The 13703-nt window shown below is 54.1% G+C and overlaps 2 protein-coding genes across 2 annotated transcripts; one reads left to right on the forward strand and one right to left on the reverse strand.

The window, feature by feature from the left end:
* Window positions 1-942: 942 nt before the first annotated feature.
* Window positions 943-6019, reverse strand: IRF3 (interferon regulatory factor 3). The gene is made up of 8 exons (XM_016206049.2): window positions 5810-6019; window positions 4903-5075; window positions 4121-4292; window positions 3967-4034; window positions 3187-3379; window positions 2711-3088; window positions 1806-1921; window positions 943-1180 (listed from the first exon to the last, which is right to left on the reverse strand). The coding sequence occupies exons 2-8, from the start codon at window positions 5065-5067 to the stop codon at window positions 1013-1015; spliced, it is 1260 nt and encodes a 419-aa protein (XP_016061535.1). The 5' UTR covers window positions 5068-5075; window positions 5810-6019; the 3' UTR covers window positions 943-1012.
* BCL2L12 (BCL2 like 12) lies at window positions 5865-11511 on the forward strand. Its single transcript, XM_087826838.1, has 7 exons — window positions 5865-6212; window positions 6858-6971; window positions 7186-7328; window positions 8101-8187; window positions 8275-8366; window positions 9182-9469; window positions 11288-11511. Exons 2-7 carry the CDS (start codon window positions 6865-6867, stop codon window positions 11336-11338), a joined length of 768 nt encoding a protein of 255 aa, XP_087682964.1. The 5' UTR covers window positions 5865-6212; window positions 6858-6864; the 3' UTR covers window positions 11339-11511.
* The last annotated feature ends 2192 nt before the right edge of the window (window positions 11512-13703 follow it).

Consider the following 13703-nt stretch of genomic DNA (forward strand, 5'->3'; position numbering starts at 1 on the left):
AGACTGTGTCGCTTGGGCCAAGTACATTTCCCTCTCTGGGCCTGTTTCCTTATCTATAAAGTGGGAGTTGTGAGGATTAAGTGACCCAGGCAGGTGAAGCACTTAGAACCCTACCTGGTACATTGTAAGCTGCTTCTGTTAACAGAGTGGCAGTGATGGGACATAGGTCCCAGCCCACCTGGTCAGTCTTTGAAGCTCAAGGCACCTAGGTGCTACCTGTCTGCCTTGGAAGTGCTTGTCCCCCATTGATTGGATTGTGTTTTTACCAGTCCTGTGAGGCAGGGGTGATCAAATCCACCCTCCTGAGATGGAGAGGGAAGCTGAGACAGAAAGTGCCACAGAGAGGTGCCTCAGAAGGTGCGTCAGAGCAGTGCTGGCCTCAGTCCTGTAGCCCAGAAGCCAGGCACAATGAGGAAAGGGGGTAGTGTGGCCGGAGTGCGTGGGCTCCAGGGGTGGGGCACGGAGCTCCTTTACCACTGCCCATCCAGCACCATACAAAGGGGAACCCAAGGCCCCACCCCCACAGGACAGTTCAGGCAGGGAGCCCTCTGCATACTGGACCTGCCCCAGCTGTTCACAGCAAGATGGGGATTCTGGATGCAACCCTGGGCCTTCCTCGGAGAGTAGTAGCTCTAAAATTAGGCCGTATTCTGACCCAGCCTGTGTTTCCTGCTTTGTGACCTTTACTCTTCTCTAAGCCTCACTGTCTTGGTCTGTAAAATGGGAATGACTGACACCTTCTCACCAGGTCCATGGAAAGAGGTGAGGAGGTGGTGAGTGTCCGCTGCCACCTACACAGTGTCTCACCCTCATACAGTGAGCACCTGAGTTGTGGGTGGCTTGCACAGGTGCATAAAATGAGATCTGAAGAAGTAATGCCCAGCTTGGGTCAGGGCTGGCCTGGGGATACCAAATACCAGACACACAAGTGGTGACAGTGGCAACTAGTTGTTTATTGGTGGAGGTAAGAGGCCTGCACCCATGAGTGGTGGGCTCAGAACTCTCCAGTGACCTAGAAATCCATGTCCTCCACCAGGTCCTGCAGGTAGGCCTTGTACTGGTCTGGCGTGAGGGAGAATGGGTGGCTGTTGGAAATGTGCAGGTCCACAGTGTTCTCCAGCGAGGAGGCACCCCCTGCCCGTGCCATTTCTAGCAGAGCCCTGAGGCACGTGGGAACAATCTATAGGAGGTGAAGTGGGGGAGAAGTGGGGGAGAAACCCGGTCAAGGGAAGCACCCAACATTGTCTACTGTACAGGATGGGCTTGAGTGGACTACAACTCCCAGCAGCTCCCACCATAACCCAGAATGAACTCTTAGGCTCAGGGCTGCTGAGAGTTGTAGTTTTCCCAAATTTACAACCATGGGAGGCCAGAGGGATTCCCAGAAGCTAGGGCTGAGCAGCTTGTGTCAGAAGGACTACTGGGAGCTGTAGTTCCTCAAAGGCTGCTAGGACTTGTACACCCAGAAGCTCCTGGGGATGAATGGTGGTTACAGCCCTGGCCAGTACAGCTCAGTTGGTAGAAGCATCATCCCGTACACTGAAAGGCTGCAGGTTCAATCCCCACCCCAGTCAGGGTGCATGTGGTAGGCAACCAGTTGATGTTTCTCTCTTGCTCTCTCCTTCCCCTCTAAAAATCAATGAAAATGTCCTCAGGTGAGGACTTAAAAAAAAAAAAAGGTAGTTACAGAGACTTGGAAGTTTTAGTTTCTGGAGGGGCTTCTGGGAATTGTAGTTCCTGGGGAGCAACCTATTCCCTTTGGAAGAACCACCCCCTCAGCTCCAGGAGCCTAGGGCTGTAGGCACCTTGACCATCACTAGCTTCTTGGTCCATGGCTGGTCCTGGGGCCAGGGCTCCCCTATGCAAAACCAGAAGGTGTAGCGTGGTGAGCGGCTGCTTCCTCCGATAAAGGCGATCAGATCTGGGGAACCAGGAGCCAGTCAGGGATGGGAAGACCTCTACCTGTCCCTCCCCCTAAAACCTGAGTAATATCCTACCTTCCCCACTGACCTAAAGCCTGATGTACCTCTGCCATCAAAACCCGGGGGCTGCTGATTTGCGTAAAGTCCCCACAATTCTCGCACAAATATAAAAGTTCCTTTTCCCTCCCACCCATCAGGGTAGTGCTGGGAGATCTGCTCTCACCTCCCCCAGAGCCTCAGCATTCAGGATGGGGAGACAGACCCAGGAAGGGAATCCTCTCCCCCAAAGGTGTAGAAGCAGCTGACAGTTACTACTTTCTAATCCCCTAAGGCCACACTGTCCCTATGTTGCCATTAGCCACCATGGCTATTTAAATTGCAATTAATTAAAATGCAAATAAAGTTTAAACCTCACTTCCTCAGATGCATTCACCCCATCTAAGCACTCAATAGCAATATGTGGCTAGTGGATACCATATTGGACAGTGCAAAGAAAATTCTATCGGCTAGCAAAGCACTACAGGATCTCTCTCCTGTGTCTGTCCACTGTAACTGGTAATAATGATTACAACTATGACACCTGGTTCCATGAGCACCTTCTGTACAGTGGGCCCTATACCTCCTACCAGCTCCAGGCAGGTAGAGGGAGACACAGTCCTCAGACTTGACAAGCTCAGAGCAGCCATGTTAGACTGCAGATGGAGCAGCAGGGTCCTGAAAGGTCAGACCCAGAGTTCTTAAGCACTGGGGCCCACACTCTGCAACAGAGTAAGGCCTGCCCCACTCACCTGTCACAAATGGCCCCAGGTTGAACACGCTTCCTTCCATGTCCTTGGGTACCTCGCCATCAGGCCCACGACCACTGTCAGGGTGGAGCTCCTCACCCACAGCCCAGTATGTGTGGCAGGGCCCCAGCCTCCGGGTGCAGAGCAGCTGCCCTGCCCTCCACAGAGCTAGTCCCCCGCCCAGGCAGCTCAGCACACGACTCACGTAGCCCTTCACAGCCCTGTCTGTCAGGAACGCCTCGGGATCTGGCAGTGTTATGGGCTGCCCAGGGAATGTCCTGTTCCCTTCTGATCCCACCAGCCGCAGGCCCTCTGGGCAGAAGACAGTCTGTTGGAAGACTTGGCGGCCCCGGTAGAAGGCAGTCACCTCAAACTCCCACTCTAAGCAGCAGCAGCAACAATGTGGAGAGAGATTGAGAGCGTGTAAGGGGGCCAGGCACCCTAGATCCAGACCCCCCCAGTCCACAGCTGGCACTCACCTTCCTTAGGCCTCAATAGCTGCTTCAGTGGGTTTTCAGGGGTTTCCAAGCTTGGGTAGGGAGCAGGGATGTCTAAGTTGGGGCTCAGCGAGAGCTGAGGGGGGTACTCGGGGGCCACAGCCAGGCTCGAGGCCCCCTCATCTGGGATTGGGCCCAAGGCCATGCCACTCAGCAACTCCTCCAGAATGTCTTCCTAGAGAGAGAATAAAAGTCCCCAGGCACTTCCGCAGCATCCTCTGGAGACCTCCCATGGCCAGGCCTTGGGACCCAGGGAGGAGAAAGTCCTGAGTTTTGCTTTCAAGGGGCTTGCAGTCTAGGGGAGAGCGAGCCACGGGCATAGACAGCAAAATATATGCTCGGATATATGCTGGCCCGAGGGGGGCAGCTAATTCTAGCCCAAGGATCTGGCTCCACACAAGCAAGATGCAGGCAGAGAAGTCTGGGGAGAATTCCACAGGGGACTTTTCCTGGCACAGACATCAGCAAGGTCAAGGGTAAGGAGTTTCTGAGTTTCCAAGAGGCTGGAAAGCAACTGAAGGCATTTTAGGGCCTTGAATGAAAACGGAATTTTCTCCTGAGGGTGCCAGGAAGCCATGGAAGGACTATGAGCAGAAGAGGGATAGGGTCAGCTCTGGGTCAGGTGAGGGAGAGAAGGGAGGCCAGGGAGGAGGCTGGGGGGAAAGTCCATGGGGAGAAGATGAGGCCTGAACAGGTCTGAGGGGACACAGAGAGGAGGTGGAACAGAGACTGAGGGGACAGGAGGGTTGGGCACATTCTTACCTGGGTATCAGAGGCACTGCATCTGTCATTGGTGTCTGGAGAGGTCTCCAGCTCAGCAAAGTCCCCAACTGCTGGTGAGAGAGGTGGTGAGCAGAAAAGGGGTGCTGGGAACTTAAAATCCCATCCCTCCGTGAAATCCCCGCTTCCAGCACACCTGAGTTCACAAACTCATACACCTTGTGTGGGTCGTGGGGGTCCTTGCTCCGGTCCTCAGCTAAACGCAACCCTTCCTTCCGGTTCAGGGCAGACCTGAAATTCCTCTTCCAGGTCGGCAGATCAGGCTTATCTTTCCCTGGAGTGTAAGCACCACTGGCCTCTGCCCAGGCCTGGGGGGCCAGTGATACCAGGATAGAGGAGAGGATGATTCAGACCCTGCCCCAGGGGTCATAACCATGCCTCCTCTCCTAACACCGACCTCTTTCCCCTGGCACATTTCTAAATCAGCAAGGTTCTATTCCCAAACTCTGTGCCCCAAGTCCCCCTGCCTCCACCTTTCAAAAACCTTTGCTTTCTAAACCAACCTTCTAGGTCCTACTGGGTGTCTAACTCTGCAACTAACCTGCCCCAGGGCACCTTCTGTAATAACCTCGCCCTCTCCCATTCTAACTCGGTTTACCACTGCTGGTGTATCCTAATTTGGTGGTGAGTAACCTCAGCTTAGGCCCAGTCTGGTCTCTTATGTTCTAAGGCTAACCCCCAGAATTCTACATCCAAGAGCCCCGCCCCCAGTAAGCCATGAACCCCCAGGAGGCATTTCCTTCAAGGTCTAACCCGCTTTCCAGGTTTTATTCCTGGAACCCAGCCCCTCCAACCCTGCCGGCTATCCCACACCTGTCAACCATCCTAACCCCACCCCATCCCATCCTAACTCCACCCCTCGGAGTCCACACCACCCTGTGGGAGCTTCCAGTTTCCTGAGTCTCAGCTCCCAAGCACCTGGAAGATGCTGAAGTCCTCCTGCTGGGCATCCTGCCGCAAACCGTGCTTCCAGGGGATGCGGAAGCGCCTGCGGCTCTGGTCCAACCAAGCCACGCCCTCCAGCTGCCCCCCGTCTAGCAGCGACACCAGCCAAGGCAGGATGCGCGGCTTCTGGGATCCCATGGTCGGGCCTGCTAACAAAGGGCAGTTCACGGGCGCAGGCCCACCAGGCCTGAGAGTTCTCCACCCAGACCATCCTCTCACGAGGCCACGGCACAGGTTCCCTCACTTATATTTCTTGGGGTATAAACAGAACATCTCCTTCCATCCTCCAGAGAGGTTCCCCAATTTAGCGAGGACTCCCTCCCAAATCCATTTTAGGCCCCCTTCGTTTCCCCAGCTTCTGTGCAGACCTCTCCACCCCCTCAATTTCGCCAGCAGAGACCCTTCCCTCTTCCACTGTAAACCCCTCCCTCCGTCCCCATCGCCCAATGCAGGTACCCCCACTTCCAGGGTGGAACCTAACAGCAATCGCTACTCTCGCGTAGACTTCTACCTCCCACACCTAGTGTAGACCCGCTTCCACAGTTCCCCACATAAGATCCCCTCACCCATTGCCACTGTAGACCTCCACCCACAATTCCCCCTCACCCCCCAAATAGGCAGCCTCCCAAGTCCAGGGCACGCTACCCACTTTCTAGAGTGGACTGCCTCCTATTTGCAGAGTCCAACCTCCCCTTTCCCCGCCCCGCTACTATTTGTGTGTGTGTGTATGTTTTTTGTGCACCGGCCACTGCGTGACTTTTTCCCCTCCTTGCTTCCCCTTCCCCAGGGTGCACAGCCCCCTCTCCACTATCAGACTCATCCTTTTTCGGTTCCTCGCTCCTGGGTGTCACCAACTCCCCAGCTCTTCCGCGTTACCTACCGAGAGGGACTCGGCTCGCAGAGTGCTGGGACTCGCCCCTAAGTTTGGGGTCCGGTAGCTCTCGAAGTCACAGCTGCACACCCCCCTTCCCGTCAGCTGAGCTTTAGGGCAGTGGAGTTTTGTTTTCTACCGATTTCTTGAAATAAAAACGACTTTATCGTCATTTGGGTAACAAACCAAGGAAGCAGCACATACAGACTCCCCATGCCCTTTTTAGGACTTCCGGCCACCGGCATGCTGGGAACGTCGCATGCAAATTAGGCGGGCACCCGGCGCTCCGCCCCCTCTACGTTTGGGCCGTCACCAACCCGGCCCAGTGCGCAGGCGCGGGAAAGTTGAACTAGTGAAAGTTTACACAAGTTGAGTGAAGGAGGCGGCGGCGGGGCCCTGGGCCTGGGGCCAGGTGAGTGGGGCGTCAGTGAGGGCTGGGGCGAGGAGGGAAGGGAAGAGGGCCGGGATCCAGGAGCTGGAACTGCAGTCCTGCTGCTTCGACATCCAAGCGTCGCGGGTCCCCAAGAGTCCAGCCTTAGACAGTGGAACTACACCTCCCAGCAGGCTGTGCGGCGATCACTAGCGGACCCAGTGGAATGTTTGCCATGAAGCCTGCTGGGATTGGTAGTTCCCATCATCTAACGGCTTAAGTAGCTGGGCATATATGCTCTCTGAGTACAGAAGTCGAAGCCTCAAGCCTCCTTCTCCCTCGGGGGCCCAGAGATCTAAGGCATAATCCCCTTCTCCTTCAGACGCAAGAGTTCAGACCCCCAGCCCCCTCTTCCCTTAGACCCAAGAATACGGGCCCCCAGCCTCCTCTTCCTGGATCGAGGAGCCCTCTCTCCCTCATCGCTCTTCTCCCTCCGAGGACTCAGGAGTCTGGACCTCCAGACCTCAATTCCCCTAAAGGACCTACGAGTTCAGACCCTCAGCCCCTTCCTCCCTTGGGGACTCCCGAGTCCTGGCCCACTCCTCATTCACTGACTAGGAGTGTGGGCCCCAAGCCTTCACTTCCCGCTGAACCCCGGAGTTTATTCCTCAGCCTCCTCTCTCACAGGTGCCCCATGGCAGGCTCGGAAGAGCTGGGGCTCCGGGAGGAAACGCTGAAGGTCCTAGCTGCCTTTCTTAGGCAGGGTGAGGCTGCCGGGTCCCCCACTGCAACCTCGCCCAGGTGAGAGGAGTTGCCCTCCTTCCTCAGGCGCCTCTGCATGTGGTGTGAGCCGTCCCTAAGTTTTGCTCCTGGTCTCAGTCTGTCTCCTTTTCCGTCTCTTTATATCTGGTTCTATTCCTTGTCCCTGGGGTTGCAGGGAGAGACCCTGGGGGGAGGAGGGGAAGAGACTGCTTGCAAGGGGCCTCTGGAGTCACTCTGAGATCTCCCTCCATAGGAGCCCTGCCCAGGAGGAGCCAACAGACTTCCTGGGCCGCCTTCGAAGATGTTTTCCTTGCTCCTTGGGTCGAGGAGAAGTTCCTCCTGAGTCTCCTCGGCCTTGCTCCCTGCCCCTTCACCCCTGCTATGGTTCGCAGCCTGGTAAGAGATTTCCCTAGACCACCCATGAACGTGCAGGGCCAGGAGCTTTGATTCTTAAAGCCTAGACAGGATAAGGAACTAGTTCAGGATCACTCAGCTAAGGGCGTAGGTAGCTGTGTGGGGTCTCCAGCACCTACCCTCACCATTCTCTGCCCTACCCCATCCCAGTTAGATTGCTGTTTGTCAGTTCTGTGGTCCCTTTCTATTTCTTCTCTTTCTTCTTCTGTACAATAGGGAAGCAGGAGACATGGTTTGCAATCACAACTCCCTATCTGTTTGGTTACATGACTCGGAAGATCCTTTCCTTCCCTGCTCCTGTGTTTCTCCAGTAGCAAAGTAGGACTGGGAGGGGGTCATTGGATTTGATCAAGAGTCACCAACAACTTTGCTCTCATACATGAGCCTGGATGGACTAGTAAAGGCTACTGGGTGTGCTCGATTGCAAAGGATTTCCTAGCCAGAGAGAAGAGGTCTGCGATCAGTTGATGATGCCTGAAATAGACGAGGCATAGGGTGGTAACTGCTGGAGTGGCTTGTGTTTGCCTTCCTTGGATCGGATAATCTTCAAGGTCCGGTTCAGTTCTAACACTCAAAGTCCATTTGGGGGGGACACCGTAAAGTAAAAAATGCAAGGGTCTTTTGCCAAGCTTGCTCACTGGGCTTCAATTAACCCACATGAAATGGATATCACTGCTGCCTGGCAGGGTGGTTGGGAGGAGGGAATCCTTAACTTCCCGACGTCCTGGAGACCTATTGCCTCTTTTCACCCCAGGCCCAGCTACTCCAGACTTCTATGCCCTGGTGGCCCAGCGGCTGGAACAGCTGGTCCAAGAGCAACTCAGGTCCCCACCTAGCCCAGGTGAGATGCAGAGGGGCCCTGGAGGATGAAGATAGAAGGGTTGCCAGCGTTCTGCCCCCTGACCGAATTCTCTTCTGCCCCCCCTAGAGTTACAGGGTCCCCCACCCACAGAAAAGGAGGCCCTACTGCGGAGGCTGGTGGCCTTGCTGGAGGAGGAGGCAGAAGTCATCAACCAGAAGGTGATGGTCAGTCCATTCCATCCCTTAGCTAGGAAAGGGATTGCTTAATGATTGGGCACTGGGATCGAAAGCTGATCCGCATTCTCATTGGATAGTCGGAAGAGGGTGAGACTAGGTCTTAAGTAAGAGATATGGCCAGCGCAGGTCCTTAAGTTGGAGGCGTGCAGTGGTCGTCAGGGGGCGTGGCCTAGAGGCAGGGGCGTGGCCATCAGAAACCTGATCTGGGAAAGAGATTGGGACCAGTTGAGGAAGTAAGCGAACGTTGTGGTGGTGGGAGTGGGGTGTGGTTTAGAGAAGACTCTAAAATCTGAAGCCCGGAGTGACTATGTAGGCGTATGGCCTAGAATGGGGGAGGGAAGTGGACTGCCCGAGGAGGTATGGTTTGTAACTTTGCCCTGGAATATGACTGGGTTGGCTTAGCAGCTTGGGCAAAATGTGTGGTCCTCTTGTATTAATTGTTTGTTGAAGGCAAGGTGGTTTTAGACACTGGCCTGGCCTCCCGGGCTCTCGGGGAACCCCACCGTGGGTGTGGCTAGAAGATGAGCATTCTGGGACCCAGCTAAGGTTGGGCTTGGCCCCCATTGGCTGTCGAGGCGGGGCGGGGCGGGGCTTAGCTTCTTGGATGCTGGGCCACCTTCCCCGGAGCCGTCTGGCAGAAACCAAGGAGTCTGGTTCGTGGTTGGCTGATGTGATGGAGGGGAGAGTGGCTTAGGGAGTTAGTGTCTACAGGACCCTCGCGCCGGAAAGCCGCGCCTCCCAGCCTCCTATTGGCTGGCCGCAGGCGGACCCCGCCTCTCCTCCTGTCCCCCCCACAGCTGGCCTCGGACCCGGCCCTGCGCCGCAAGCTGGCCCGCCTCTCCGCTGCCTCCTTCGCCCGCCTGGTGGAGCTGTTCTCCAGCCGGGAGGGCAGCCCTCGGCCCAGCCACGCCCGCCTCTCCTCGCCGTGCCCCGGGCCCCCGCCGCCGTCGCCGGAGCCCCTAGCGCGCCTGGCCCTGGCCATGGAGCTGAGCCGGCGCGTGGCCCGGCTGGGGGGCACCCTGGCTGGACTCAGCGTAGAGCACGTGCACAGCTTCACGCCCTGGATCCAGGCCCACGGGGGCTGGGTGAGCCGCCCAAGCCTCTCTGGGCCTCCCTTTACCTAACTGTCGTTGGGGGGAGGGGCCTCTTAGGTTTCCTTTCGGACATCACAGGTGTTCTCCCAGCCCTCCCATTCACCTGTTCTGCGTTAATTGAGCACCTACTGTACACCAAGCACCGTGGTAATCCGTGGGTTATTGTGAGGATTAAATGGGATGATCCTTGTAAGTACTTGGCACTCCGTGGGCATTTGCTTGTGCGATTATCTGATTCTGTCGGAATGCCCTTGCCCAGGTATCCCCCTGCCTCACTTCCTCTGCTCTGCTCGGGTATTACCCCCCAGGGAGCCTTCCCTGGTCCCCACTTAAAACCGCAGCCACCTTCACTCCCTTCCACCTACTCCCCCTCCCTCCTGGCTGCTTTACTTTTTCCATAGCACTCTGCACCTTTTAACCGATGGTAGAAACAACTAGTTGGACTTCTTTTTGTCTTTTCCTCCTGTCCCTGACACCTTAGCCGCAGAGCCCGGTGAGTCTTGCTCGCTTACCGCGTTCAATCCAGTGCTAGGCTGGGAGCTGGACCGGGTTTCCGTGTACTGGCCTGTGACCTAGGCAACTGCCCCCACCTCCCTGAGCACTTGCCTGGCCCCGCCCGATGGGCAGCACCTCACCTGCCTGGTTGCTGTGGCGATGCAGACGCCAGGCCCCAGAATGTAACCATAGCTTCCCACACTGGGAGGAGCTGGCCAGGTGTGTTTGAGGGGCAGAGAGGGGCTGGAGCCGGGTGAGCAAGGTGAGAGAGGGGAGAGGGCCAGAGGTGAGAGCAGCAGGCGCAGCCAGGTTGTCCAGGGCCTGAGGTCGAGGTGAGAACGTGGAGTTTGACTCTGAGTGAGCCCGGAGCCCCTGGAGGGCCCTGAGCAGGGGACCAGAGGGTACTTAGGCGCTAACATGCACCCTCTGGTGGCCGCGTGGGGAACACTGTAAGGGGAGAGGACAAGTAGGGAGCTTGGCCCGAGCGACTGTGCTGGTCCAGGGGGGAGATGAGGGAGGGTCAGACCAGCGTGGGAGTAGTGGAGGATTCCGGATTTAATTTGGAGATAGAGATTACAGGTTTTGCTAATGGAGTGGACTTGGGGACTGAGTGGCAGGCAGGAGTCGAGGATGCTAGCCTGGGCAACTGCTGGGCTACATTCAGTATTCCCCGAGATGGGGAAAAGCAGGGGCAGGGGGAGGGGAGGGGCAGGTTTGGGGAAGAGTCACAGGTGGCTGGAAGTGGTGCGGTTAAGTGACAGATGCCCTCCTGCCTCAAAGCAAGATGGTGAGGGCACAGGGGATATAAATGCCTGGAGCTCCTCCCAGAGGCTTGTTGATTTGTAAAATGATTTTATTTTGTAAGGAACGGTAACAGGTAAGCTTGGCCAGGTGCTCGCCAAGGATTTCAGTAGGATGATCCCATTTAAGCCTCACAACAACCTGTGGGATTCGGTTATTATCCTGGTCTTACAGAGGCTGAGGGGGAAGTCCCTCGTGCAGGGATTAGATTAGAATCAACACTGGGACACAAAGCCGGGGCTATTAATCTTTAAAACCCCGGCACTATGTCTGCCTCTCCCTGTGCTCTGCCCACCACTCGGGCTCTGTCTTTCCCTCTTCTCTCTAGGACTCTGTCCCCACCCACCCCCGGGTCCCTGGGTCTCTGACCTCCCACCTCTGGGTTTCTCTCTCCCTCTCTGGTCTCTGCCCCCTCCCCTTGCCTCCCTGCCTTGGCTCTCACTGGGCTGGTGTGGATGCTGCTGTGACTGGGGGGAGCCTCTGCTTATGAGGCTCTGCTGCTTTTCCCTCCAGGAGGGCATTCTGGCTGGTTCACCCGTGGACTTGAACTTACCCCTGGACTGAGATTTTCCTCAGCAGCTGCTACCAGATTGGACCTCGGGTTCCTGGGCTCTCGGTGTGCTTCTCAAGCCTTCCTATTCTACTCAGGGCTGTGGTGTGGAGGCTGCCCACCCTTGTTTTGCCAAAAAGAAATTGTTTAAATTTTTTCCATAATAAAAACTTGTTCAAATATTTAATTCTTTGTTCTTTCATTTGAGAACTGAAGTTCTAAGTAGGGGAGATTTGGGTCAGAGATCCTTCTGGTTTATAAGTTGAGGCAAGAGCCAATTCATTCATTCTAAAAGTGTCTATTTGGAGCACTTACGAGCACCTGCCAGTTGACGTGCAGCATGTTCGAGGATGTCTGTAAATGTGATTCCAATTAGTTACATTTTCCGGGCTGCATGGTTTATGTTCCAGCTCCCCCTGTGCTGACGCTCTTGGAGTCTTTAGCTACTTCCAGAAGGACGCTGTGTTCCTCCTTCACAGGCACCCAGAACTCCAGCCACTTCTCACTTTGCTCCTCCCACTGCTCCTTCTGAGCCTTTTTTGCTGGTTCCCCCTTATCTCCCTGGAGACTCGGGTTTGTCTCCTTTGTAGGGCGCTAGCCTCTTTCACAGACTCATGTTCATAAACGCGCAAAACGAGACGCACAGGGTCATAAGGGAGGCCAGTTAGTGTTGGTCCCCGTTCTTTGCATGTTCATAATTGCGAATTCGCCTAGACACTGACATTTGTGTGTAATCCCCAAATTAGCACTCATGGAACTTCCATGGTTGTGGGCACGCGGGTGGATTCAGCACCTGGCCTGGGCCTGTGCCCGAGGCAGCAGTCAATGTTTCTCTCTCCCCCTCTCAAAATCCATGGAAATGTATCCTTGGGTGAGGATTTGAAAGAACCAACAAACTGATTTAGGACCCATACAGCATACAGTGTAAGGGTCAAGATATGGGCTCTGATTATTTAACTATTTGAACTTAATCAAAATTTAAAATCTCTGCTCTTTAGAAGACAGTGTTAGCCTGGCCAGGCGTGGCTCAGCGGTTGAGCATCGACCTAGGATCCAGGAGATCTCTGTTCAATTCCCGGTCAGGGCACAGGCCCGGGTTGCAGCTCGATCCCCAGTCTGGGGCGTGCAGGAGACAGCCGATCAATGACTCTCATCATTGATGTTTCGGTTTCTCTCCCTTTCCCTCTCCCTTCCTCTCTCTGAAGTCAATAAAGATATTTAAAAAAAAATTTTTAAGAAAATGAAAAGACAGCCCTGGCCGGTGTGGCTTAGTTGGTTGGAGTGTCATCGTCTGGTGCACAGAAGGGTTGCGGGTTTGGGTTTGATCCCAGCCAGGGCACATACCCAGGTTGCAGGTACAATCCCTGGTCAGGGCACATATGGGAGGTGGCCAATCCATGTTTCTCTCTCTCCTTTTCCGTCTAAAAAAAAAAAATTAAAATTAATAAACATTCCCTCAGGTGAGGATACAAACAAACAAAAGACATCACGGATGGGGAGAAAACATTCAAGGTACCTGACAGAGATCTGTACCAGAATCTGTAAAGAATCTTTATAATTCATGAATAAGGAAACAACATTGTTTGTAAAAAATAGTCAAAAGACTTGAGCAGGCACTTGATAGAAGATCTACAAATGGTCAATATGCATATGAAAAGACGCTCAACAGCAGTGGTCAGAGAAACACAAATGACAACCACAGTGAAATATCTATACCCACCAGACCGCTGAAAATGAAAGACTGATCTTATCAAGTGTTGGCTTGGATATAGAGCAACTGGAACTCTTCACGAATCACCCATCAGAATGCAAAAATGATAGAACACACTGGAAAACTTTTTGGCAGTTTCTTATAAAGTGAAACATACACCTAGCATACAACTCAGTCATCTGCTCCTAGGTTTACCCAAGAGAAATGACAAAGTGTCCCTTTACAGAAAGACTAGTACATGAATGTTCATAGCCACTTTATTCATAATAGCCCCAATCTGGACATTACTTGGATATCTGTCAACAGGAAAATGGATAAACAATGATACTGTTACTGAGCTCAAGGGTTTAGCAGCTTGGGGTGCTCTACTCAAAAAAGAAACAGTTGTTGCAAGGTAGTTTTATTTACTTACAGCAAATAAAGGAGATGGGATTCATATCCAAAGCTCTGCCTCCCCAAGGGAGGCTTAGCCATATGGCTCATATATACTATTTGGTCCATTACATGTTAATTTCTTCTTTGCAGTTGGCTACGCTTATCAGTTGTTCAGCTAATCCTGTTTACAGCTGCAACTAAGAAATGCTATGCTACATTTTAACATTTAGCAGGAGTAACAATAATAACATTTAGAAGTTCCCAGACCTTGAGACCCTTGTCCTAACAATACA

The sequence above is a fragment of the Miniopterus natalensis genome, chromosome 18 (genome assembly GCF_054644295.1).
Source record: "Miniopterus natalensis isolate mMinNat1 chromosome 18, mMinNat1.hap1, whole genome shotgun sequence".
Taxonomy (NCBI): Eukaryota; Metazoa; Chordata; class Mammalia; order Chiroptera; family Miniopteridae; genus Miniopterus; species Miniopterus natalensis.

What these genes read in the sequence shown, in the direction of transcription:
- IRF3 (XM_016206049.2), bottom strand. Translation starts at nt 5,067, where the DNA reads ATGGGATCCCAGAAGCCGCGCATCCTGCCTTGGCTGGTGTCGCTGCTA. An exon ending in AGGACTTCAGCATCTTCCAG is followed by an intron (nt 4,293 to 4,902) that starts GTGCTTGGGAGC and finishes CTGGCCCCCCAG; the next exon opens with GCCTGGGCAGAGGCCAGTGG. An exon ending in AGAAGCTAGTGATGGTCAAG is followed by an intron (nt 1,181 to 1,805) that starts GTGCCTACAGCC and finishes CACCTCCTATAG; the next exon opens with ATTGTTCCCACGTGCCTCAG.
- BCL2L12 (XM_087826838.1), top strand. Translation starts at nt 6,865, where the DNA reads ATGGCAGGCTCGGAAGAGCTGGGGCTCCGGGAGGAAACGCTGAAGGTC. An exon ending in CTGCTATGGTTCGCAGCCTG is followed by an intron (nt 7,329 to 8,100) that starts GTAAGAGATTTC and finishes TTTTCACCCCAG; the next exon opens with GCCCAGCTACTCCAGACTTC. An exon ending in TCCAGGCCCACGGGGGCTGG is followed by an intron (nt 9,470 to 11,287) that starts GTGAGCCGCCCA and finishes TTTTCCCTCCAG; the next exon opens with GAGGGCATTCTGGCTGGTTC.